We start from the raw sequence: 26,428 nt of genomic DNA, 5'->3' as shown, positions 1-26,428 counted from the left end.
AGGCCCAGCAATGGCCGCAGAGCCATCAGACCTTTGGGGCGGTCAGAGGGTGCTCTGCTGCAGAGCAAGGCTCTGGGCACGCAAAAAATAACGATGTTTCCGAGTGTATTTCTCCTCACGTTCAAAACCGAAATGAGGAACTGAGGCAGAACTACACTAAAAAAGCAAAACGGAAAACACACGTCTTTATCTGACAGCCTCCAAACCAGCAGCACGCTCGCTACTGCTGCGATGTGCCCCAGATGCGACAGCAACGCAACGCAACGCAACGCAGCGCAATGTCGATCAGAGCTCGGAGCTCGAGCAGGATGACGCCCAGTCACACAGTAACGTATCGCAGGGATTCACGTTGGGTCAGGCCCACCCTCCAGAGCAAAGCAGCCTCCAGCACGGAATCCTACCGCTCCTTAGAGGGGGCGCTTCGCCGTCAGACAGCCCCGCTCCCTCCCAAAGCCCCTCCTCAGCCCGTCGGCCACCACCTCAACAGCCACACCTACTCCGCTCCGCCCCCAGCCAAGACGCATGCGCACGGCATTCTGCCCGCTCCCCCTCTCCTGGCACAGCGCTTCTCCGGCTTCAAGCCCAACTTCCGGTCTTTCTGGTGCATCGCGAAATCCTTCCGGCGGGGTCGGCAGCCCCGGCGCGCTTATAAAAGACTCGCGGTTCCAGCCGGGCGATTAAAGAGAACACACGCAGCAGAGAACCCGGAAGCGGCCGTGCGGCGGGCAGGAGCGGGGGCGGCAGCCTGCGCCGGGATTCTGCGTCCCGGCCGGGAGCGCAGGGAGCTTCCCCGGAGCTCGGAGGGGCCGGTAAGGGGCTGAGTGGGAGGAGCTCTTCAGGGGAGCGCGGGGGTGCTGGAAGGGGTGGGGTGAGGAGCCGGGTTGAGCGATGCCCGGCGGTAATGTAGCTGGGCGCTGAAGAAGGGCAGTTTGCTGGGAGCTGAGGGAGTTCGGGAGGAGATCAGCGAGGTGCTTTCTCAGGTGGCATTTGAATACGAATGTGAATCAACGAAAAGCGGCCGGGGTTGTGTAGATCGAGCTGTAGTTACTCTTTTAATGTATATTTGAAAGTGTGTTGGGCAGCTTGACCTCCTCTGCTTTTGAATAGTGAACACACCCCTTACTGCTGTGTGTGGAGACTGCAGATTCACAAATATAGGCAGCCGGACCTTCAACTTGCTGCCTTTTTCATCTTTATGCGCATCTCTATATGCTAGATTCAAAGCGTACCTCTGCTTAGAATTTCGAGTATGCTTTGTTCATATGTCCTAACAGCAAGACTACTGCTTTATTGGTGATTGTGCTGGCAAGTTTGTAAATAACGTCTTGTCTTGTGTTTGTTCCCAGTCCTTGCCTGGCAATTTAGAAATCTCCCAAGATGCTGGAGTCCTATGTAACTCCCATTTTGATGAGTTATGTGAATCGTTACATCAAGAACTTGAAGCCTTCAGACCTGCAGTTGTCGCTCTGGGGAGGAGATGTTGTTCTCAGTAAACTTGAGTTAAAGCTGGATGTGCTTGAGCAGGTATGTTCTGTGTCTTTGACCTAATAGTTTATGTGGGTCTGTGTAGATAACTGTTTACTACTTGTTTTTCTTCTGACACATGCCATTTATTTAGTGGTTAATGATAATTTGAATAGTCTACAAGTTAGAGAGTGTGAAGAGAGGCTTTTTGTATGTTCTTTATTCTTTCAGTGATTACTGCTGTACATTTAACTATATTACTTTTCCAGTCATACTTACTAATTGCATATAGCAACTAGTTCAAAATTTCACCAAGTGGGACCTCTTTTTCTAATTGCATATGGATTTGTGTTCTCTGTATTGTTTTATGGCTTCAGTTATGTCTAAGCTAAAGAGTAATTGAGGAATGGGTTTATTCAGCTAGTTTGTGTGGATTAGATTTGAGACTCCATAGATTTGGAGCCTGTAGTTAATATGAGCAGGGTAGGTCTTTGCTGAGAAACTGCTTCCTTCTATGCTTATCTTTGTTGACAGTTTTAAGTGTGTCAGACAGATATAAAGCTGCTGTATGTGGTGTAGTAAGTCTGGCTTAGGGCCCTGTGTTTAGCTGAAGAAGGAGCTGAGAGTATTGCAGCAAAGAAAAAAAGATGATTTAGATAATATGGCCTATGGAGGAGAAATGAAAAAGACAAGGATTGTGTCTTAGCCTTTGCCTCAGTTTATCTAAAATTATGGTCAAATCTTGTGGGTGAAAAAGAAATTGTGCTGAAAGATACTCAAACTGGACATTAAGGAAATTTTTCTTCATTTTTATCCGATTAAGATATTGGAGTAGACAGGAGATGGTGTGGTCTTTATTGGGAGGACCTGTAGAAATAGGAAACAAGTATTTATGGAAAATATGGTATCTTAGATCCACCTCCAGAATAGGATCAAGTCTTCTGAGAGATTCTGTGTAATTTTCTGTCTTTCTGTAAAGATTCTGATTTATCTTCTTTCCAGTATTCAGTACCTCTATTGTCTCTTATTTACTCAGTTTTTTGCTACAGCTTGCAAATGCAGGTAATGTGAATACTGGACTGCATTTGGTAGGATGTGTTACTCCAGTGAATGAATATTCAAAGCTTTCTTTAGAGTGAATATTGTGGAATCATAGAAAGGCTGACCAAAAGGAAGTTCTGGAGGTCTCAGTCCAGCCACCTGCTGAGCACTGCTGCCAGCATTATACCAGGTCCGCTTTGTCTTGAAATCTCCAGTCTTGGTTGTGAAAGCTTCCTCTTCAGTGCTATAGAATCACAGAGTCATTTGGGTTGGAAGGAATTTTAAAGCTGTCTCTGTGCTATGGGCTCGGCTGCCACCCACCATCAGGTTATGCGGGCCTCATCCAACCTTGCCTCATGTGCATGGCTCCACAGCTTCTCTGTGCAGCCTGTGGAAACACTTCACCACCCTCTGAATCAAGTATTTCTTCCTAACATTTAATCTAAATCTCCTCTTAGTTTAAAACTGTTCCCCTTTGTCTTTTTGCTTTCAGACTATGTAAAAAGTTGGTCTCTGTCCTCTTTGTAAGCTCTCTTTGGATACTGAAAGACTGTAAGGAGGCTCTCCTTAGAGCCTTCTCTTCTCCAAGAGCGATACTTCTATAGGGAGGCTTGTTCCTCATAACAAATGGTGTCTTGGGACAGTATCAAACTGTATGTATTGCCCGACACTACTAGGGTTTTGCCCCCACTGCTTCTATCATTCCTTTCGGGTACTTGCTTGTAGGTGATCACTGGCTTCAACTTTGCCTGCCTGTGTATCAGCAGGATCCATAAATACTAAATGTGGTCTGTTGCTGACTTTGCTGTTGTGCAAAGAAATATGAAGCAACTTTTGCCTTTACTAGTCTTTTTTCTTTAATGTTATTTGGCTGTGTGTTTATATGAAGAATGGAGATCTTAGTTTGGCTCTTATCTCTAGAGCTTGCCTGATTCTGTAGAGTGTATTTAGGATATCTTTCTCCCCTTCCCCCGTAGAGATGCTGCTATGTGCCTGCTTGACAAAACTCTTTTTGTATATGTGTGAATAATAACTTTTACAGCTGACTTGAAACTCCCTTTAAAAAAAAAGTTCTAGTTTCTAGGAGTTACCATTGTATGTGAATTTATTTGGCAACCTTGAACATCTTTAGAGTATTCCAGCTTCTGTGAAACTCTAGGTAATGATTTGGGATTAGCATCTTAAGCGTGAGACTACTTGCGCCTTACAAACAATTTTGGGAATAAATGTGTTGCTTTCTTCCCTCGCTTCTTGTGTGTCAGCTGATGTTAGAGTTGCAGTGTCATATTGTGTGCTTTTACAGGCTACCAAACAGAACCCAAAGAATAGATGAGAACGGGATGCAAAAGGTTGTTTGTCATCCCAAAGATCACAGAAAGTAATTTATAATTAAACTTTAATTATTGTTTCAGAGAAGAGCCTTTTCAGCACTTCTGGCAACTTTTATGTGAAGTCTCTGTGGTATCAGTATAACAGAGCTAGCTGTGAGCTTGGTAGCTAGTTTGTGTATGATGTTTCTGTTGACACTGTGGTACCAAAGAGATAAGATGCAGGGTGAGCTCTTCTTACAGTTTGTATATATTTCTATAACAACATGGCTTACTAAGTTAGCTTTTTTAATACAAACTCAGAGGGAGAAAATGAAACAACCGTTGATTAGAAGACAAAGGACAATTGATCTGAAGATTACTGAGTTTCACTGGAGTGTTTGAAAGGCTCTCTGCTGTAATGTTCCTTTAGTCTGTGTTTTCTGGGCAGTGCAGTCACAGAAATGAAGGGTGCAGGGAGGCTAACTCCTGAATGCAGGCTCTCTCATAGTTTGAATAGTGCAGGTCTTACTGATGCATGCACAAATTACTGCAGTCAAGGCAGATTTATTGCCACGTTTTAGAAGCTTGATGCTTCTATAGTGATGCAAAGGTTCTTCAAATGTATTTTAGTTGGCTGGCTGATTGTGGTGCCTTGGTAAAAGTAGTTTCAAAAGTTAAAGAATGTAATCGGTTTGTGGCTGTAGTGTCTTTAAACCTTTGGCTACCCGAAAAGTACTAACAGTTACTGCAACTAGTGTATTGCTTGATTATGTTGTCTCTTGCTCTTGTGAAAATAGATTAATAAGGAAAACTGCACAACATAGCTTCTCTTAAGACTGCACATGCATTAACGCCTAAAGTGGAAATCACGTAGCAGTAACAGTGTATTTGTTTAAATGCATGCACGCTAGCAAATCCAGGTAACTTCACAATGTTATGATAACTGAAACTTTTAATCATAAAGCATTCAGAAATTGTGAAGAGAAATATAAGGAATGATAATGTACTTAATTTAAGGAAATGAGGGCATAAGAATACCTGTTATATTTATTTGCTGCTGTGTTACTTGGGAGTTACATGCAGCAGTGAATGTGAAGAAATGGTATTTCAGTCAATACTGACATTGAGGAACAGTTTCTTTTTCTCTATCACCCTGAAGTTTGGGAGAGACTTCAATTTTAGGGCAAGGGAGATTAAGATCATCTGGTCTACGGTCTTGTGTGGTGTTAGCCAGCTATTTATGTGTCAACCCCGTGAGTTTGTTTTCAGCCCTGTGATAACTTCTCAAGAATTCATATAATGCAAATGTAAAATCTAAAATGTAAGGTCTAATCTGTCATAAGTACAAAAATGGGTTCAGAATTTCATGTCATACTTAATGAGAGGGAAAACATTGCACGGGAGAGGACAAATAAAAATGATCTTTGTTATGCTGGATTATAAACAAGTTACCAAATGTGGTAGATATTTGTTTTGTGTCTACTGAAGTAACAAAGGTTTCTCTGCGTCGCCCTAAGGAAACTTAACTTGTGCAATTAGGATAATGTCGGACATTATTTGAATCAAAATTCCTTTAAAACAAAGGAACTATGTTTTGTAAATGTGTAGCAGTTCTGTGTCAGCGTATGTTTGTCTGCATTGCCTCAATTTGAGGCACTACTGTTCATTTTCTTGAACTACTTCTGTTCATTTTTTTCATTATCATACAGCTATTAAAAAAATGTTCTACTCAGTGAATGCTGAAAAAAAAAATCTATTGTAGAATGGTGTTTGAAGTAATAACTCAGCTTCTACATATGGAAGCAAGTCAGGATCTAAAGAGGCACAGCATTAGGAAATAATTCATTTTTGTTATTGTAAATAATAGTTTGCTGGTGGATTTGTGAAAGCTTAAGTTGTGTGTTTTTTAGGTCATGTTTTTTTGATCATTTCTTTTGAAAAGCTGAAGAATAAAATACTTTTTGATTTACTGTATTATCAGTACAGTTATGTCTATAGCAGGATAGTTTAGCACTTGCTTTTTGGTAACTAAATGAAACTGTCTGGTTTAAAATGTTTGTATTTTGGTGGTGTTTGCCTAAGTCTGATGTTTTTTGAGAGAGGCTTTTAGCTAAAATTTTCAGTGTATTTGTGAATGAGATGAAGGAAAAACACTTTGTGAAAACAACACATTTCAATCTGTTTTTATGAGAAGGTCTGTGACTATCTTCTTTGGGAATGGAGGCTTGAAATTAGATGTGGTTTTGACTGAGCGCGACTGAGGAAGGAGCTAAGAGTCTCTGATATGAGAGATGGGTTTGTTTTTTTTTTTTTTTTAACTTTAGAGCCCAAAGACTCTTTTACAAAATGAATGCTGTAGTTTATTTAAAACAAACAAACAAACAAACAAAAAAAAACAGTTGTCACAATTTGGTGTATTTGTTTTCTCTGATGATATTGTCAGCAGTGAATATATTTCATTTACTCTTAGCTCGTAGAATCATTTAAGTTGGGAAAGACCTTCAAGATGACCAAGTCTGATGACTTGACCTCCAGAGTCCCATCACTCCACCACATTCCTCAGTCTCACATCTCTTAAATGCTTCCTGGGGTGAGGACTCCACCACCTGCCTCCCTGTGCAGCTGCTTTCAATGCTTGACCATCCTGGCTGTGAAGAGCTTCTGTTTCATGTCCAATCTAAACCTGTCCCAGTGCACCTTAAGAATATTTATTCATGTCCTGTCATTTCTTACCTCAGAAAAAAATCTGCTGCCCTCCTTTCAGATTGTACAGAGTAACGAGGTCTCTCCTCATCTCCAGGCAGAACAGCTCCAGTTCCCTCAAAAGTCATCTTTGTTAGTCCCTTCACCATTAAAATAGTTTGCAGATGCTGTCTGAAAATTCTAATGCACTATCGAATTCTGTTCATTTTGCACTAAACAATTTTGTTATTTTAAATCTGGTTTCTAGTCTCCAGCTGCAGGTGGCTGTTCTGCCTGGTAAGTGTTAAGCTCAGGCTTCCCAGAGAGCCCCTGAGGCTACTTTTTCCAGCATTTTGGATCTGAAGTACATGGAACTATCCTGTGTGCTGCCCTCTGCTATGTACCTGAGATGAACATGAGCCAACAGTGTGCCCAGGTGGCCAAGAAGGCCAATGGCACCCTGCCTTGTGTCAAAAACAGCATTGCCAGCAGGAACGGGGAAGCGATTGTCCCCCTGTACTCAGCTCTGATGAGGCTGCACCTCGAGTGCTGTGTCCAGTTTTGGGCCCCTCACTGCAAGAAAGACATTGAGGCCTGGGGCGGGTTCAGAGAAGGGCAACAAAGATGGTGAGGGGTCTGGAGCACAGGGCTTGTGAGGAGCAGCTGAAGGAGCTGGGATTGTTCAGTCTGGAGCACAGGAGGCTCAGGGGAGACCTCACTGCTCTGTAACTACCTGAAGGGAGGTTGTAGTGAGCTGGGGGTCGGCCTCTTCTCTCCTGTAACTGGTGATAGGACCAGAGGGAATGGCTTCAAGCTGCGCCAGGGGAGATTTAGGCTGGGCGTTAGGAAATACTACTTCTCTGAAAGAGTGGTCAGGCACTGGAATGGGCTGCCCAGGGAGGTGGTGGAGTCACTGACCCTGGAGGTGTTCAAGGAATGTTTGAATCTTGTTTTGAGGGACATGTTTTAGTGAGAACTGTTGGTGATGGGTGGATGGTTGGACTGGGTGATCTTGAAGTCTTTTCCAATCTTGGTGATTCTGTGAGATACAAAGTGTATCTAAACCTCTGCGCCTTGTGCAGCCTGTTAACAAGTTGTATGGGACATTTAGTTCACTAGGGCTGTCCTGCGGAGATGTGCTTGCTGCATGGACTGATAGTACCAGGCTTTTTTTAGGGGTTGAAGTCTGACTTGGTAGAGCTAAGCACCAATTTTCAAGGCTGTGTAAAATCGAAGTTAGGTTTTGGTGAGGAGGAATCTGGATTTTGCCAGTGCAGAGTGTGGTAACTTATTTGCTGAGCAGTTTAATGTGGGGAGGGAAGCACCTTGAATGCTGTGAATAAAAAGAATAAATAACTGCTTTTCTAATGAGTGCTTCTCTCATTATTCGGGGGTTCCAAAGAGTAACATTGTGTTACTATCAAGGATGTTATGAAATGCAAGCACAAGAGTCCTAATAAAATTAGCAGTTGAAATTGTACTACTTATATTTCTATAGTTTCTATATAAGTACTATATTTATATAGTTTAGAATGTCTGGCTTGGTGGCTTCTTTTTCTTAAACGAAACTGTGCCATTTTAATCTCATTTTTTTGTTTTAAATTCTTAGTACAAGTTTGGTAAATGAGAAGTGTTGCATCCTGGTGGTGTTCAACAGATTTACTGTTCATAACACGAAGAAATTCTCATTTGTAAACCAAAGGAAGTGTACCAAGTAACTCCTTTGCTTTATGGAGTGATTTTGGTTTGATTGTTTCTGTTTTGACTTCTACTGATGTGTTTGGCTTATTTCCTTAATCTTTATTGTTATTTTAGCAATAGGGAAAAATAAGAGTAAAAATTGTATTTATAAAAAATGAAAGGACCCAGTGAGACACACTTAATGACAGCAAAAAAAAAAAAAAAAAAAAAAAAACCCAAACAAAAAAAACTCCCAAAAAACCAGTACCTTCATTATTTCTCACTAAGACTCCAAGGGCCTCATAGCTTTTGTATGGATTTTGTTTTTGTTTGTTGCCAATCTTAAGAGTATCAAACTCTTAGAAGTCAAAGTACTAAAATATTTTGGAAGAAATTGCCTCGCTCTGCATTTTTTGATGTTTAATTCCAAATTCCTGTTCTACTGTAGGTCATGGATCAATTTAATTATTTGCTTTCATCCTGTTCATTTTTATTTGTCTCTGTAATAGCAAGAGATTTTCTGGTACCTTCATGCGAGAGGTGGTTTTTAACCTATTATTATCAAGGACATGGTAATCTAGATGGGTCTTTCTAACAGAGCAATTGTAATGTACGTGTACAAGCAATTAGTGGGCTAGTTGCTAAGCCCAGTGGCACACTGATTATCTGGGGAGGGGGAAGAACCTTTGATCTATTTCTGTGCTAAAGCCTTATTATTTTAAGTTACAAGTGTTCTGTTTTGATGTATTTTAGCAGTTAATTCATCACTGTTTCTTTTGTTGTTAGGAACTGAAACTACCATTTACTTTTTTAAGTGGGCATATTCATGAGCTTCGGATTCATGTGCCATGGACGAAATTAGGATCAGAACCAGTTGTCATCACTATCAATACAATGGAATGCATCTTGAAATTAAAGGATGGAGCTCAGGTAAGAAATACGATGGATGTCTTCTTAGCATTGAGGGATAGGTGAGAATGATAGCTTGTATAGGTCATTTTATTGAAAGCCATCTGAAGAATAAGGCACAGTGAAGGTCAGATATGCAGTGGCTCAATGTTGTTATATTTCTGATTTTGTCTATAAACAGTGCTCAGGCTTGTTAATGTTGAGCTTGTCTTCTTAAGCAGTTTTATACTTTAGCTCCAGGAAAGCTCGCTGTCTTTCTTTTTAATCCTTCTTTTCATTTTAATTTCAATATACAGTCCACCATTGGTATTAGGAATCCTGCAAAAGAAACTTCCAATTTGTGCAAAGCTCTCAGGTGTTTGGTAGGAAGCTCGATGAGCTGTTAACATTTCATGCCAATAATTAGTTATCAGCCAGCAATGATGTCAGAGTATGTTTTCAATTATGTTTGATTTTTCTTGTAAATTTCATCTACAGTTATAGGGCTAAAAAGGCTTTTGTTGCTGGAACAGAAATGTCTAGTCCTAGATATGCCACCCAGAAAGTATGTACTTGTATTCTGTAGTTCTACTAAATCTATGTTGCATGTGTACATGTACATACACACATAAGAGCACACACCAACAGCCAAATACTAAGTACTTTTCCAATCTGGAAGTAGGATTGTGAGGCCAGATGTTCTTTGAGAAATGTGTTTTAGAAGCAGTGAATTACAACTAATTACTGAAGCTGCAGAAGAAGATTTGTACCCCACGACTTTGTGCAACCCAGAACTAATATTTGATATTCAACCATGCAGAGGGCTACTGCTGGAATGATCGAATTTCCTGCTTGCATGGTATTTGAAACTCAAGTTTTGTGGTGCATACAGCAGAAGGTCAAATGTCATGAATGTAAAGCATTCTCAAAACAAGTATTTGTTACAGATGTTTCAGATTCAGGAGCAATAAAGGATTTCTGAAAATTACAGCTGACCTTTGGACAAATTATTCAGTACTATGTACACTCAGGAGAGTAAAATTTGAATCTGTGCTGTAGAGGAATTATCTTTGACTAATAACAAGTCGACAGTTTGGATTTTATTAAATTACTATTAAAAAATATTTTCTAAAATATTTCAACAAATTCTTGTGTTCTAGTGTGACTGCGCAGATGGCAAAGACCTGTTATCATAAAAGTTAGTAATTAGTGAATGAAAAAAAAAACTAGTAATAGAATTTCTTTGTGGAAGATTGTAGTAAAATAATCTTCAGGTGAATTTATCTCCAGCTAAAACTCTTCTGCACAGATTTTCTGTAAATGAAGAACTATATAATTAGCAAGAAAGTTTTTAGTTTTCAAAAGCTTGCTGCCATAATCTCGCATCTCCTTCCTCAGACAAAATCCTTAATGAGCATATATGTGGTTTCATCTGAGCAAAAAATTCATTCCCTGACCTCCTCATTGAGTGATGTATCTCTTCCTTGGAAAGAGTCTACTTCAAAACACATTTATTTTGGCTATGGGTGGGAGTTGAAGTACACAGTTTCACTTGAAATTATTTGCTAGTGGACCCTACAGGTTGTTGTGGACAAAGAAACCTCTTCTGTATGCCTGTGCTATAGTTTTGCTGTGTCATTGGTTTATTTTTTTTGTTGTCAACTAATTGCATTGTCTCCTTGATTGAGAGAAAAGTTTGAAGTGGCTGTAATGGCTCAATTTCTGGTTTTATGCTAATATTCTAAGCAGAAATACTGTGTACCTGGTGAGTTCACTCAGTGATATACAAAAACCACAAATACCAAACCATTAGTGGTGTTTTGGTAGCACATTAGGAGGTTTGAGTGTTGATGATGGTAATTTTTCCTCTATTTTCCTTGCTTTTCCTCTTCTTTGCAGCTAATACTACCACTTCAACAATTGGTGGAATTGTTGAATATGTGTGGCTCCTTTGTAAGAAAATAAAACTTCAGTGCATCAGGAACAGAACTTTGCAGTGATTAAGGTGGTGTTGTATAGAACATGCTATGTATGTAGTCTTGGTTATAAATTAGGTTAATGCTATTACCTTGGTAATTTGGTGTGCAGCATTTTGCATTTTATTTTTATATGTCTCCTTAGTGCAGTTGTGCTTGTCTTATTGCTTTTGAATGTAGACTTCTGCAGCATGACCCCTTATGTTATCAAAGCTATGAGATGCTGGTAGGTATGATGGAAATATGTTCTTATGCACTTACGTGTGGTTTTGAACTTGCTTTCTGACTTCTATTTGTTTACTTATGGTAAATTACTCTGGTATTGTTCTTCATGAATGTTATGTATAGTTTCATGGGATAGTTGAATTTCCAGCAGTACATGGACTTGAAATCCCCTTGTTCAGAGGCAAGTTCCCACCCCAGGGCTTTGGTCACCTTTTTTATCCTGTTGGACCTTAACAGCATCTTTTCTTTTCTACCCAGTCTTTTTTTTTCTTATTTGAAAGCTGTTTAAAGTTATTTGCTCGTTCCTCTTCCTCCTTTCCTGTCACAATATCTCTTTGCTCAAACAGGAGGCTTTAAATTCTGTGCTAATTGGGAAGGACAAGTCTGCCTCTGTATCCTTCACCTTACTGGCATCATAGCTAACCACAAGACTAATCTTCTGGATGCTCAACCTTGAGTTCTGCAGTTTTTAGTCTTGGAAATGATGCAAGTGGAGAGATTCAAGGAGAAAAGCATTGTCTGTATTAGTACTTCAGTTTTGAGTTCTTGTGTTAAAGGCACAGGACACAGTGCATCAGGGGAAACCAGTGCACTTAATGAAAATTGTCTCTATAACAAGGTCTAGTGTGGAATCAGGAGTTGGATTCAGTGAGACTTCTGATGCCTTCCAACTGAGGGTCTTCTATGATTCTGTAACAAATTTCTCAATCAGGGAAGTCTTTTAAATACAAACAGTTACACGAGCACCTTTTATTTTTATAGAAAAGAAAACCTTCTATTTTTATTTTTTTTTTATCAGTATGTAGACTTCTAACCACTATTTCTTTTATGAGGTATTACAAAGAAGGTTTTGAAGGAATATTTTAAGTCTGTAAACAGTGGAGAACAGCTCATAAGTATGCTTGTCAGAATAGCAGACATACTTATCTGATAATCAGTAGAGACTGTCATCAAAGAGTGCTGAAAGCAGAAATTAATCTTGACTAGGAAATGATCAAGATGGTAGATAGGGTGTGCAAAAAGGTTATGAAAGACTTTGAAAGGGAAGACAGAAGGCTTGTATTTGATGATGAGGGTACAGTTATATAATGTTTGCCTAGGTGGTGTAACTAGCTCGAGGACCTTAGTGTTTTTTTCCCCTTTCTCATCTCATCTTTAGTAACTCAAATATGGCTGTATGGATGGTATATTTTTTCTGCCTTGAGTGTATGTGTATGGTGTTCAGTGACAGCAGAAGTACTGAACTTGAAATTGGAGGACTAACTCGCAATCTTTAGTAGTTCAGATTTCTACTTTAGCACTATAGAAGCCTAGTGTCTATGTTTCTTAAGTGTTTTCATTTAGCACTTTTATAGTGATGTCTTTTTCATAGGATCCTTAAGTTTGGAAAAGACCACTAAGATTATCTAGTCCAACTGCCAACCCATTGCTGCCATGCCCAATAACCCATACCCTGAGTGTCACATCTGCTCCTTAACACCTGCAGGGATGGTGACTCCCACCTTCCTGGGAAGCCTACTCCAATGCTTCACCACTCTTTTGGAGAAGGAGTATTTCCTAAAAAACAACCTTCTTAGAGCAGTGAGTCTGATAGTGACTTTATATGTTGTATACAAAGTATAAGATGAAGAGTTTGAGAGCTGCCTTACAAGAAGGAAACTGTCATGTAGTATTATCAGAATCGTAATTTCAAGGTTAATAACAGGTATGAAGTTTTGTGCTAATTGATACTGTGAGGTCCATTTTCAAAAATGAGTTGATTGATTGAGAAAATAGTGTACTGGCAGTTGAGAATATCAAAATTGAGTTAGATCAGCGAATGATTAGGTATATTCATGTAGTGTTCATACATATTCAGTATCACTGTTGATGGAAAATAAGTTCATTTGCTGGCAGTTGAAATGTCAGGAAATTTTGTACATGAGCTAATATGAAAATAGAAGGTAATTTGTGAAACTTCCATTGGATCAAGAGTCTGTTTAGAGTTGTAATCTGCAAGCCATATTGGGAATATGTCTTGACAGAAATATTTAACCATTTCTCAATTGTGGGAATCTGCTTATGTTTGACACTGTGGTGTTTGCAGTTAGGACACAAGAAACTGTATTTTCCCCATTTCTCTGTCTTCACTTCTAGCTTTTATTTTTGCTTCCATAACATTCTCTAAAATTGGACATAGCATTTGACTAACTTTGGCAGTAGCTTCTCATGTTCTGTGTAAAATAAAATAGCATACAGCAATAGCTGGTAAAACCACTTGATGTCAAATACCTGCATCTCTCATTAGTCGTGCGCATGAAAATTTGTAAGCCTATGTCAAATGCTGTTGTTAATAACAGTGTTACGTGGGTTGCTCTAAAAGCAGTGCCCTTTATTTCCATGGAAACTGTAACAGGTACAAAGAGCACAATGACACTATTGGACAGTGCAAATTCTCAGCTACAAAATACTGTTTTTCAGCATAGTCACTACCATTAGCCCTGCATCTTCACCAGTGATTAACAAAAGCCTGCATATCACCAGCAGCCTGCTCTGATGTCATGGGCCAATGTAATAAAATCGGAGGCATTATTTGCTGAGTGGCTTTTGTATTTGTTTTCTTCCCTTTTATTTGTGTAACCTTGCTTCTGTGTTCATCTCCATATGTAAGTTCTCTTTTGCATTACTGTTCCATGTTAGTGCTGCTTTTCATACTTGTTTTTTTTTTTTTGACTCCTAGCATCCATATATATCCCATTTTTATTCTTATTTCCATGTTGTCTGGGAAGTAGTTAACTAGTTGACAGTTGAATGACATTGCTCATGTGGAGGGGATGAGTAGTATCAGTCTCAGAGGAAGCCAACGTTGCTTCTTTTCTCATCTGTAGTTCCATCTTTCCTTCCTGGTTGCTTTGGATTCCCTTGGCTGAGGAACCATGTTACTTGAGAAGTAAGGAAATAGCAGACCTGCTTCTCTGTTGCACTGCATTGGTGCAGAGACTGAGTTTTTTATGCATGCGTTTGTGTGTATGTGTGTATGTATATTACAGACAGCCTCCCATCTGACTAATTTGTATTTCATTATTGCTTGGTGTGTAGGAGGAACAGATTGGGCAGGAAATACAAAGTAGAGCATGTAGTACAGAGTTAAACAGTTGTTTCACAAAGTTGAAAATTTGTATTATTCCAGACTTTAATAAGGCAATGGTAGCAGGGGAAAAACAAACAAACACTTCTGGCAGTTTTGTGGGAAGGCATGTGTCCACCTGATTGGTAGTCAAAGTGTATTTCTTTCCTTCCTTCTAACAAACCAAAACAGTTTTTTTCTGACATCGTTCTATGGACCATCTTTATGTCCCATAATCACTAGAAAACTTCAGAACCCAGGCTGTGTATTTAGTTACAATATCAGGTTGAACTCTCAACATAGCATCATTTAGAAAGTGACTTTTTGAAACTTAAATAATAATTCTGTAGTAACTAGGATAACATCCAGTGTTGTTTTCTTTGAAATAGCTGTGCTGCTAGGGAATTGAAGGAACTGCGTGTAGCAAGCCAGAATCTTAGTGTGGTAGTGGATGGTGTAGTAGGCTTTGCATCAGAACTGATGCAGGGGTGATTATTGTATCTTGCTTATTAGAACTTCAAAGTCTGTGGATCATGGCATTGAGTTAGAACAAGTGGGAGCTCAGGAAAAATTACTTTAAATAAATTCACAGAATTTATTTACTGTCTTAGTATTTAGAAACTGTTTCTAAAATTGAAAACAAAAACTGTCAACAGATGGGAACTATAAATTCCTCTCACTAACAATAGTGATTAGCATATGCTGGTATATTTCAGGTGAGATTATCTGTGTTGAATATCCTAGTACAAAGGGGAATGAGTGTGCATGTGTGTGTAATATATATGTGTATGTATATTATGTAAGTTTAAGAAAATCAGTAGTTGTGCAACCTAAGATTTGCTTCTGAGTGATTGTTTGGAATCAAATAACAGGTTTCTGATCTTATTAATGTCCCTGTGGTACTGCCTGTCATGGAACTACAAGTATATTACATCAAAATTGGTAGGGAAATTTTTGCATTAATAAATGATGATTTTGGAAATGTATAACTATTTTGACTGCCTACACTTGAACCAGAATATAAATGCTATGCCTGTAATTTTATGCGTTGGGACGCTATATACTGAGAAAGTTAAGATGATAATGCAAATCATCATATATTTGGGAAACTGCTCTGTAGGACTGACCCGGGCAGGTAGCTGCTCCAGTTGGCATACATTAGCCAGCAGGCAGTGTGATTCCTCCCTGTCATGTCTGTGTTCTGCCCTGTCCTGAGAGCTCTGAGAAGGGAAGCTGGCTGGTACACGAATGATGCAGCTGAACTGCAAGTTGAAGGCCAAGTTGCATTCATTGATACTTAGCTCAGCTTTCAAACTTACTCCCAACTGCTTTCAGAGCAAGGTTGTTGCAGGATAAGTCTAGTCTTCGTGGCAATTTATGAGCTAGCAGAGGCTATCTGGTTTCTTCTTTGCTGTGGTTAATTTGGAGAGTTGGTAATTATTGATGTCACAGCGTAAGTTATTGGATGTTGATGTGGACCACATTTGCCCAAGAATAGAGATGAGCAGTAATTGCTGTTGTGCCATTGCTGTGGAATCATACTTCAGAGCAGACTTTTGTATTTCAAGTGTTAGAAAAAGAACAGAATATTGATCTGATAAGCTTGGCTCCTGAAAGTTTTTCTAAATATTTATGTTAATTCTGCAATTGGATGAGTACATAGCAGATTTAAAACTTTGATACCAAAGCCTCACTGATTTGTATTCCAGAAAATAGGCTTACTAAGGCAATGTTAATACTAACGTGTTTGTCTTTGTAAATAAAAAATGTTCCGCTATGTAGACACAGGAATACAAAGTAGAACGAATAATCCTCATGCCTTTACTGATCTTAGTTAGCTTTTTTCAATGACCTACAACAGCAAGGAAATGCGATACCAATAGTCAGTGTCTTTGTTGCAAGGTGAATTTATGTATCATGTTTGGCATAATTCCCAGAAGTCCGGGTTGGACTCTGATTCTACCTTCCCTGCCATAGGTCTGGAATACTTCAGTTGATTTACTTTGCAGTATTTCCAGATTTGTCCCCATCAAAATTAGAATCCAACAATCCAGCTTTGTTTCATGTAGTTGGGTGAAGAGTTTGGATTGGTGTATGGTTTAACAGGGAATGAGGTGAGGTAATGTGCTTAAAAAATATTTCCTTAGAGAGGAAGTAGTTTTTTCTCATTTGTTGATAGATTAAAGCGTAGTTAAATTTGTTGGAATGTATTTTAGCTCCTCATTATAGCAAAGCCTATTTCAGAAGAGGCATGATTACAGATTTTGTAGTGGAAAAAACCTGTAAGTTACCCACCTTTGGTGAAGGCTTCTTAAAATTCTGAAAGACAAAAAATATTCTTAATTCTATGAAGTATAGTGTACACTGAAATTATAGCTTGTTCCCTTTGGAAGGAGTGGTGTTTTCTCAGGAAGGGTGCGACTCAATTATAATTTATTAAATACAGTCATTGAACTTAAGCAGAAAAAGTTCACCTTATTCATTTATGGCTTGTGACTTACTTTAAATACCTGCACTTAGGCGATGGTTCCTGCTAAATAGTTTTGATGCACAAATGGCACATTGTTTTATTTTGAGCGCTTGTAGTCAGTGATGAACTTGACCAGTAAACTGCCTTTTTGCCAGTAGAGCATGGAAATATTGTGTTTTGGTTGTGCCCTTTTGCTTATATACGCAAATCCCCTACAGTCAATGTAGGTCTTCCTATGTTCTGGAGAACCACAAGGAAATTGTATTGCACAGCTAGCAATATCCACTTGTCACAGTCATCTTAATTTGAACGCATCTGTTAAACAAATAAACTTTCCACCAGGAGATCACAGAACAAACTTGATTGCTCCATTGCTCAGGCACTGATCTGCTGGGGACTAATTGATATCTAACAGGCTATCTGTCCAGAAGCAGAGGTCTGAAGAGCCACACTAGTACTTGAACTCGCTGTCCTTCATTAGTATACTTGCTGATTCATTGCCTCTTATTGGAAGTTGAATAACACAAAATTGCTTTAGCTTTTTTTATTGTAGACGCGTGAATCATTCTTTTGGAAAAATGTATTGATTGGAGCTGTTTCATTTCCAAATATTTTCAATTAAAGCTGAATATTTATTTTGTGTTTCTGGTTTTGTTACATAGCCAGGCTCCTGGTGTGCGTTATTTATTTATTTGCTTATTGTTAGCCTGACAGCGTTACTCAGTGCTTTGGGTTAGTGTAGGATTCCCTGAAATATGCTAACAGCTGCTGCAGTCGTGGTCATATGTAATTACTTAGCATTAGGCCCAAAGCTTGTTAGTGTTGATATTTTAAAATTGTGGGGTGATTAGGAATTACTTTTTCAAAGAAGCTCTGTAGTTTTCTACCCAGTTCTGTGGGCAGAGCGGTCTCATGATCGGTGCAGTGCAGTCAGTGCTGCTGTATGGCGTACTGGGGAAAGCAGCAGTTCTCAGGTGCTTTGGATGGGTGGGGTGCTCTGTTTTTCTTATTTTTTTTAAATTATTCCTTCTGGCAGAAGCGTGTCATATTTTATGACCTCTGGGACACTTGATGCATGTGAATGTCACCTGGATTGCACTATAGGACGGATGCTTTCTGGAAGCCTCTGTCTTTCTGTGTAGCTTACTGCCCCCGAGTTTCTCCCCAAGCAGGGTCTGGTGGAGATCTGAGAATAACGGTAGGTGAGAGTGTGCTGCTGATCCCAAATGTTCATTCAGCCTGTTCTGGCTATCCTCTTTTCCATGTGCTCCTCAGATGCGGATGGTGACAGGGTTGTGGGATAAGTGCATTGTTCAGGCAGTGGGAAGTGGCCGTCTTTCCTGGAAGCTCTTCAGGATGCTTTTCCCAGCATGCATTTAAATATGGGCTCATTATGCTATGGGAGAGAGGCTACAAGCCTGTGACATAAATTGGTCCTGGGGAGCAGGCTGCCTGCACCACTGCAGTCATCTGGTGTGCAGCTGAGGTTCATAGCAGAGGAGGCCAAAGGGAATAAGTGAGCTGAATTGTCCTGCTGCACTGCATGTGGCCTGTGGGCTATAGGTTGTTCATTCTTGATATTTGCTTACAATCATAATGAACATTAGGATTTTGCAGTAAAACTTCAGAAAAAAATATTTAACAGCATGAGAAAAATCTGTTTAAGCCGCAATGAACTCTATAATTCTTTTAACCAGCCTTCCATAAGGGAGCATCTGGTGGACAGAATAGATCAGAGTCCCAAGTGCATATGCTGGTGGTTTCATTGTCATCAACAGACATTATAGTTTGGTTGATTTATTTTGTGCAGTGAATAAAACTTCATTTTCTGCTCTGTTAAGTATGTTTTACTTTGCTTAACTTGTTCAAAAATGAACTATGGTTTTATCTATATAGAAGTTGGAAGAAATTGGGTTTCATGGTGTTAACAACAGACATCTTTTTTTATCTTCTTAAGTGTATACAACAATTATTTTCATCTGGAGTACTCCAGTTTTTGGTAGTGTTAAGTCTTCTGTAGTGAAGTTTCCTTTCTTAGGGCTTCCGTTTAAAGGTTGAGGTGCTCTTATCTTTTCTTCCTTTATTACATATCTAAGAGTATTCCACTCACAAATGTGACTTATAAAACTGTAGTTTGTTATCATATACTGGTTGCTTTATTGAGGACAGAAGTACTTAAACAGAAGAAGTGTACTGTGCATGTAGCTGTTGGAAAAGTTGATATTGCCTTCTGTCAGTGAACGTATAATCCATGTTAACTTAAAAGAAGTTCACAGAATATACAGCTGCTCAGGCATTTTCCTTCTGGCATTTTGGGTGAAAACGTAACTCCTGCAAAATAATCCTTACTTTGTTGTGAAATTCCTGTTTGGTTATTGTTAGAATTCTTTTTTCTTTTGAACAAAATGAAACAAGATACTGAATTTGGAAGAAGGCAGAGCAGTATTTCCCTGCCTGTTAAAGGACAGGAATTTGGGACTATTCAGTATTGAGCTATACCTAAACTACTTTTCTGTTGTGTGTGGATGGACTTCAGGAATGCCACAATGAGGATGTTCTTTAAGAGGAGAGAATCATTCACTTACTGTACACAGGCAGAGTCAGCGTCTCATCAGGCTGCACGTCAGTTTAGGTGGATGGTTGTTTTTGTATGTTTGTGGAAACAGAAAAAAATGGGAAAAAAAAAATTGTATAGAAGTTGTGTTGCTTTTGAGAATGTTTGTATACTTCATTTGAAATGAAAATACCAAATTGCAATCTCATGTGTCTGAAGTAAACTTTTTCGGTGCTTCCAACTGAATTTTTTTTCCACTTGTTTTTGTTGTGGTCTACTACTGTAAGCAAGTATCGAGATAAGGGGACTGCAGGAACCTGCCTGAAATCAGTTTGCTTGTGTATGAGCGGAAGGAACAGACGATGCACCCTTGTTTACTGACAATCTTCCCTCCGACCCTGCTGCAACTGGCTAGAGATGAATGATGTTGGCATTTCAGTTCTTAGTTTGGGATGCAATTATAAGATTCTGACTCTACTTAAGGGTAAAACACAGCTCATTTAAAGCTAACATTTTGTCTCTATCCATGATTAAACTTATCCACTTTTAAACTGATTTGATTGTAATTAGTGATTCTGAGATCCTAAGCAGTTATCAGTGATGATGGACTTGTTGCAAGTCCTATGTGCTTTGATTGTTTAGCAAAGATGAATACCGGCTCTTAATGTTTGATAGTCTGCTGATGCTGGTATTTCATGTTCTGTGCAAAATACTTAAATGTAATAATAATCCATTACAGACAAAAGGTGAAGACATACTGAAGTGTTTTTTAGGCTTGAAAACTTTCAGAATTACTGTTGGAGAAGTCTGACGTACTCATTATGCACATGAGACCATCTACCACTATTCTTTACCTTATAGGTGGCTCAGCAGGTTCCTCAGTTGTCAGCATTCCTTGATAATTCATAGAATCATATTGATTGGGAAAGACTTTCAATATCAAGTCCCACCACCAACCTGACCTGTCGAGTCCTATCACTGAAGTAGAATCATAGAATCATAGAATTGCTCAAGTTGGAAAAGACCTTGAAGATACCAAGTCCAACCACAACCTGACCATACTACCCTAACTCTAACAACCCTCTGCTAAATCATGTCCCTGAGCACCGCATCCAAATGATTTTTAAATACTTTCAGGGATGGTGACTCAACCTCCTCCCTGGGGAGCCTATTGTAGTGCTTAACAACCCTGTAAAGAAGTGCTACCTGATATCCAACCTAGACTTAGCCTAGTGCAACTTGAGGCCATTTACCCTCGTCCTGTCACCAGTGAGAAGAGACCAGCCCTGCTCTTGCTTGTAAGCATATTTCAGATGAGCACCTTTCAGAAAGAGAGCAATGAAGTCTCCCCTCAGCTTCTTTGTCCCCAGACTAAGTAGCCTTCAGTCAGTTCCTTCAGTCTCTCCTTGTAGGGCTTATTCTCCAGCCCCTTCACAAGCCTTGTTGCCCTTCTTTGGACCTGCTACAGCACCTCCATGTCCTTTCTGTACTGAATTGCCCAAAACTAAACAGAGTACTTGAGGTGAGGCCTCACCAATGCTGAGTACAGGGCAGGATTACTTCCCTAGTCCTTGACATCTCCAGTTAGTCAGGATTGCTGAAGAATGATGGAGAGTGGCTTGGCACCCACATCCACCAACTCCCTCGGCACTTGAGGGTGCAATCCATCTGGCCCCGTGAACTTTTGAAGCAGGTCCATCTCATCGTGGATCACGCAGGGCCTCTTCTGTTCCCCATCCCTATCTACCAGCTCAGGGGGCTGTGTTCTGAGGGAGTAACAAGTCTTAATATTAAAGATTGAGGCAAAGAAGGCATTAAGCGCCTCAGCCTTATCCTGATCCTTGGTCACCAAGTTGCCCGTGGTATACAACAAGGGATGGAGATTCTCCATAGCCTTCCTCTTGCTGTTGATGTATTTACAGAAATATTTATTGTTGTTCTTTATTTTAGTGGCCAAGTTCAGTTCTGTCTGGGCTTTGGCTTTTCAGTAGTGCCATTTCCATGTGCCCTGTGTGTCTTGTTGCTGCCATATGTACTGCTTTTTAATTGAGCTCATTAGGAACTAATAGCTTGGTTGTAAAGAGGCTAATTTTGCTACTTTAAAGTTTCCAACTTAGCAATGGCACAAAATATGAGTAGTGTGTAGGTTCATGATTCTCTGGAGTGTGTGGTTTGCTACAGCTGGTTTCACTGTACTCTTATTTAATAAAATGTTTTACTGAATATCTCCAAATGAGCTTCTTTTTTACAATCACGGTGGCATTTTCTAATCCACCTACAGTAATCCAGGTAAAGATTTAACGAGGTAGCAAGCACTGTGGCAAAGTGATTCTGAAATTCAGGCACTTTCTAGCTAAAAACCTAAATTCTTTCCTCCCAAGGGGGGAAAAAAGTCCAACTTTCCTGGGTATATGGAGTTAATAAGCATACCTTTATTACTTATCCATGGTTGAACTCAATATTGTTGACTTTTAACTGTATTGTCTTATGGTCCTGTCCTTATGTCCTGTCCTGTCAAGTACAGCTGAATGTATCTGAACACTTAGCTTCTGTACACTGTAGATAGCTTAAAAGGTAGCCATCTAAACAACTGCACATTAGTGAGAGAGAAACCTGTTTCTGTGACTTTTTAAATACATTGTAGTGTTTAATTTACACCTAGTAATATCTGTGTATGTAAGCTGATGATACAAAATCAGAATCTATTAATGGATGCACTTTTAGAGACAAAAATTAACGTTTACTGTTTTGCAGACTGGAGAATTGTTTTGCTTTTCTCCCATTTAGAAATACTAGAGCTGTTATTTACTGCTTTGTGTGTAGTTCGGCTTCCTAAGTTGTAGTTGAAATATTGCTGTGAGCTGACTATGGGACTTTTTTTCTTGTGGCAGTTGGTTTATCTACTGTTCAGAGAGCTATCTGTAGCTTGATTATAATTGTCACTGCTCTACTAGTAATAGTCAATAAGCTCAGTATTAGTCATCCATATAGTTGGTTTTGGCTGTCACAGTAGTTGGTGGGTGACTTCCTTGTCCTATCTCATTACTTGATCCCATTTTTATTGTATTTTCTCCCTCTGTTTCTTAAGGGTGTGGGCAATGAGGGAGCAGTGTGGTGGAGTCTAGCTGTCAGTCAGTGTAACTGGAACAGGCTGCCCAGCAGGGTTGTGGAGTCTCCTCTGGAGATGTTCAAGACCCACCTGGATGCCTACCTGTGTGACCTGGTGTAGGGAACCTGCTTTCGCAGGGGGGTTGGACTCGATTTCTGGAGGTCCCTTCCAACCCCTACAATTCTGTGATTCTGTAAAACCACCATAACATACCAAGGAGACTGCTTTTCCATTGGTTTGAATGCAGCTGTATTGAAACAAATGCACAGTAGTATCGAGGGTGCTGCGTTTCAGATTAGCATCTGAAGAACCTCAAAATATCTGCTGTCCCTACAAATAAATACCATGCAAAATGATGAATGTTACAGAAACCTGAACAAATTGACAGCTTTATTGTATTACCTGTGAATTGTCTGTCAAATTTCTAAGATTTGTTGATACATCAAAATCTGGTGAATTGGGCGTTTAAGAGGATGTTTATTTTCCCCAGATCTCTTTATTTCTTTTAAATCTTTTTTTCCTCCATCCTATTGTCCAGTTCTTAATCTCTCACTTCTGCATATGTCTGGAATACACAGCTGAACAACTAACAGTAAGTCCTATATCACTGCCACAGCTACTTTCAGAACGTTTTTATCTTTGTTCCCTTGGGCACTCAGCTTCTTTTCTTGTTGACACTCACATTCCTCTTTCATTTCAGCTATGAATACACACTGTATTTCAAGCTAACCACTGTGATAAACATTTATGTGTTGTGATGTTATAATTAGAGAGGTCTTTTGTGAAACTTTGCAACAATTATAATGCACTGTTGACAGCTGTGCTTCTTTTGCCATATAGCATTCTGGTGATTTTGTGTGACAGATTGCTGACTATTTTAGAAGATAAATTACTGTTTATTTAGGTTTTAAGGTAATATTTCAAAAGCTTTCTTATTTAAAAAGAAGTGTTATAAATAGCAGTAAATTCCTTGAAATGGTACTCACATCATAGGCTAACAATTGCGAAAGAAATGACTGATTACAAAAACTCCATAATGTGCATTTTGAATAAGTAGCACCCATGTGTACTCTTTTACATTTATTAACCAAGAAGTTTGTGCAGCAATTCACTTAGTTTTGTAGTTTAGTCCATTAGTTTGTTAACTGATGCTTTTTAGGTAAGATGTAACAGATAAAATTACACTTGCTGAACATCTGTTCTTTCCCATGGATGTATGTGAAGTTAACTTAAAATTGCAGAGTAAAAAATGTAATATAAAATTTTAAATGGAATTGTTAGAAATCTCACAGTGCTGTCTGTCAGTTTGTAGTTTAAATGCAAATATTTGAATTAAAATAATAAAATGGAAATTTTGCTTTGAGAAAACTAAGTAACAGAAGATAACTGGAGCCTCCCACTTGGCTTTTGTGTTTAGAATGCTAATAACTGAAAGGTTAGAAAACTACTTGGAAAAGTAGTTTAGGAACTACTAAAGTTAGGACAAACAGTATTTTTGCCAGGTTATGTAGAACTCTGAAATTTACTGTGCAGTTGCATTAACCCTACAGATTTTTTGTTCAAGCAGTTATACCATCATTTCTACATATAACTAATACTGCTATGTAGCACTAGATGTTATTACACCTATGTGTATAGAATACATAAAAAGTAATGTATGGAAATAATGGGGGTAAGTCGGGAAATATTAAAGATATTTTATCCTAACACAGCACTAAAAATCCGTTGGTATTCTCTTTATGAAGATTGTCTTTAATTCTTACCATGATTAGGAGTCCTTTCCCTTTTGATTTAAAAGGTTCCAGTTTATTTCTGTAAACTGTATTGTACACTGAGGTCTTACTTTAGTGATATCCCCCACACTTGTTAATTTGCAGAAAGCAGTGAAAGCTGTGAAGGAGTTCACTTTATGCCTATAGCTGAGAAATTTCACTCCTACTTGTGCCTACCTCATTCCTACTTCTACACTGACAGACACGTCTCTGAAGTGCCGTTTCCAGCTGGAGAAATTCCAAGTCCTGTGGGGAATGGCCACAAACTCAAATTTGGTCGGATCCATCTCAGGCAGTAACTTGGGAAGAAAGGACTGCTAGGATGAAATCTAAGATGCCGGTGTACTTGAGTTGTGTTAGTTTTAAGGTTGGTGTCTGATGGAAGCTAGAAGTTCTTGATTGTGTTTTTTAGCCATTCATTCTTCTTCCAATTTTGAGCTTACTGACTAATTTCAAACAATTTTGATGGGGAAGTAGAATTTAAAGGATAATAATTCATGAATTTGTTAAAGTCAGCATCAGCTGGGGAGGCTGTGTCCCTGTTCTGTCCTTTCCACCCCCAGTAACTATTGAAAGCCAAATGCTACCCAAATGATTCTCAGCAATGAGAAGAGCTCTCATGGATTCTCCAGGTAAAGCTTTGTGCCTTCCTCTATCATGTGGCAGAGGTTTATCGTGATGTTAAAAGCTTGAGAACTGGGGAATACTCACCTGGCTGTGTTATTGCTGAGGGTCTGCTCCTAGATATCCTGCTTAATACTGTTTGGAATTAAGAGAAAACTTGGTCTGGACAGTATTATTCTGTCCTCTGAGGGAAACGGGTGGCAAGGTTATGTTGTAATAAAAATTACTACATCCTTGGCAGGTGCTTTTGGTGGAGGGGAATTTTTGCACAGGAGGTCTGGCTTTCTATCTAATAATCTGAAATAGGAAGCATGTTAGGGAAAAGTTCCCACTAAAGAAAGTGTGAAACAGGGCTGGAACTGCAATCCTCTAGTGCAGTGGGGGGAGATGAGCACCCTTAATGGACTTCCAAGAGGCAAGTGACATCTTGACTGAGAGTCTGGGGCCAGTTTAAATAGGGTTTGGGACTGGTGCTAGCCCTCTAGCAGGTGGAACAGATTACAATAGGAAGAGTAAGCTGAATGGGCTGAGATCTTGCTCATGGTTTCCAGATGTTGTTTAATAAATCAGCAATATGATCAAACCATGCTCACATTGGTTTTCCTTTCTTCCTGCAGCATTCAGGAGAACATATTTGATGACTGCTATAGAAATACAGTGTTCAGCTATTCTTAACTAGTATTTTAAGGGACTTGTAGCAAGGCTAAGAGTTTGTCCATTCTTTGATAGAGAGGCTTCCAAAATAACATACAAAAAATGTAAACTACCTTAAATAATGTTACTTTTGGACAGAAATGCACTACTGTAAGAGGAAATGTGTCCGTTAAGGTACTGAACAGCTCAGTGGTTGGAACTGTGCTGTAATGCGAATAGCTGCAATAGTTTGCAATTGTGAGCATGCTTCCTGTCAGTCTATCTTCCTGGTCCTTCAGGGTAAGCTATTGTGGCCAATCTTTCTTCTTGGTCCCAGGTGTGGAGAATACAAGTGGGGCAGAAGGCTGACTTTACCCTGTATCCAACCTACACCAAGCGTGCTACACATCCATAGGTTTTGCTGAAAGAGCTCACCTAACACCTGTCTGGTTATTCTCTCTTGTCAGGTCATCCTGGTTTCAGAAGTATTGAGTTACAGAGCTCTGTGTACTGTGAGCTTTGTCCTACAAAAACTTTAGAACTGCCTTTTTTTTTTTCTCTTTTCATACGTCCTACTGTAGTACTGCCAAATCCTGACTGTAGCTGCCAATTACCACTACTGTAATATTTCTACTGTTTGTTTTCTTCTTTGTAACTTCTTTATAGTCAAGGATCAGGATTCCACTGTTATAGGTATTAAATGCAGAATAATCTTACAGAAATAAGATGTCTCTCACCTCCACTCTGCAAACCAAAGCATTGGGCGAACTTCCTGTAATATGAGGAAGAGTGAAATCTTTAAAAAGCCTATCCTAGGAGAAATGGCAGAATAGCCATTTTGAGATGTTTGTTTCTATTAAAAAGCACTTACATCATGGTAGGTGGTCTAATATA

General features: G+C 39.3%; 1 protein-coding gene across 6 annotated transcripts in view; it reads left to right on the top strand.

Annotated features, from left to right (window-relative positions):
• Positions 1-563: 563 nt before the first annotated feature.
• The window catches only part of VPS13B (vacuolar protein sorting 13 homolog B), a 418,623-nt gene continuing 392,758 nt past the window's right edge, over positions 564-26,428 (top strand). For 5 of the 6 annotated variants that reach the window (XM_048940337.1, XM_048940340.1, XM_048940338.1 and 2 more), the window contains exons 1-3: positions 564-809; positions 1,347-1,524; positions 8,964-9,107. In XM_048940337.1, coding sequence (XP_048796294.1) covers positions 1,378-1,524; positions 8,964-9,107 — 291 coding nt within the window. In that variant the 5' untranslated portion in view covers positions 564-809; positions 1,347-1,377. Of the gene's footprint in view, positions 810-1,346; positions 1,525-8,963; positions 9,108-10,967; positions 11,071-26,428 lie in introns of those variants that run through there. The other variant, XM_048940341.1, reaches the window with a different exon arrangement.

This window comes from Lagopus muta, chromosome 3 (assembly GCF_023343835.1).
Source record: "Lagopus muta isolate bLagMut1 chromosome 3, bLagMut1 primary, whole genome shotgun sequence".
Classification (NCBI taxonomy): Eukaryota; Metazoa; Chordata; class Aves; order Galliformes; family Phasianidae; genus Lagopus; species Lagopus muta.
Note: the sequence above shows the minus strand (reverse complement) of the source record. Positions and strands in the feature narration are given on the sequence as shown.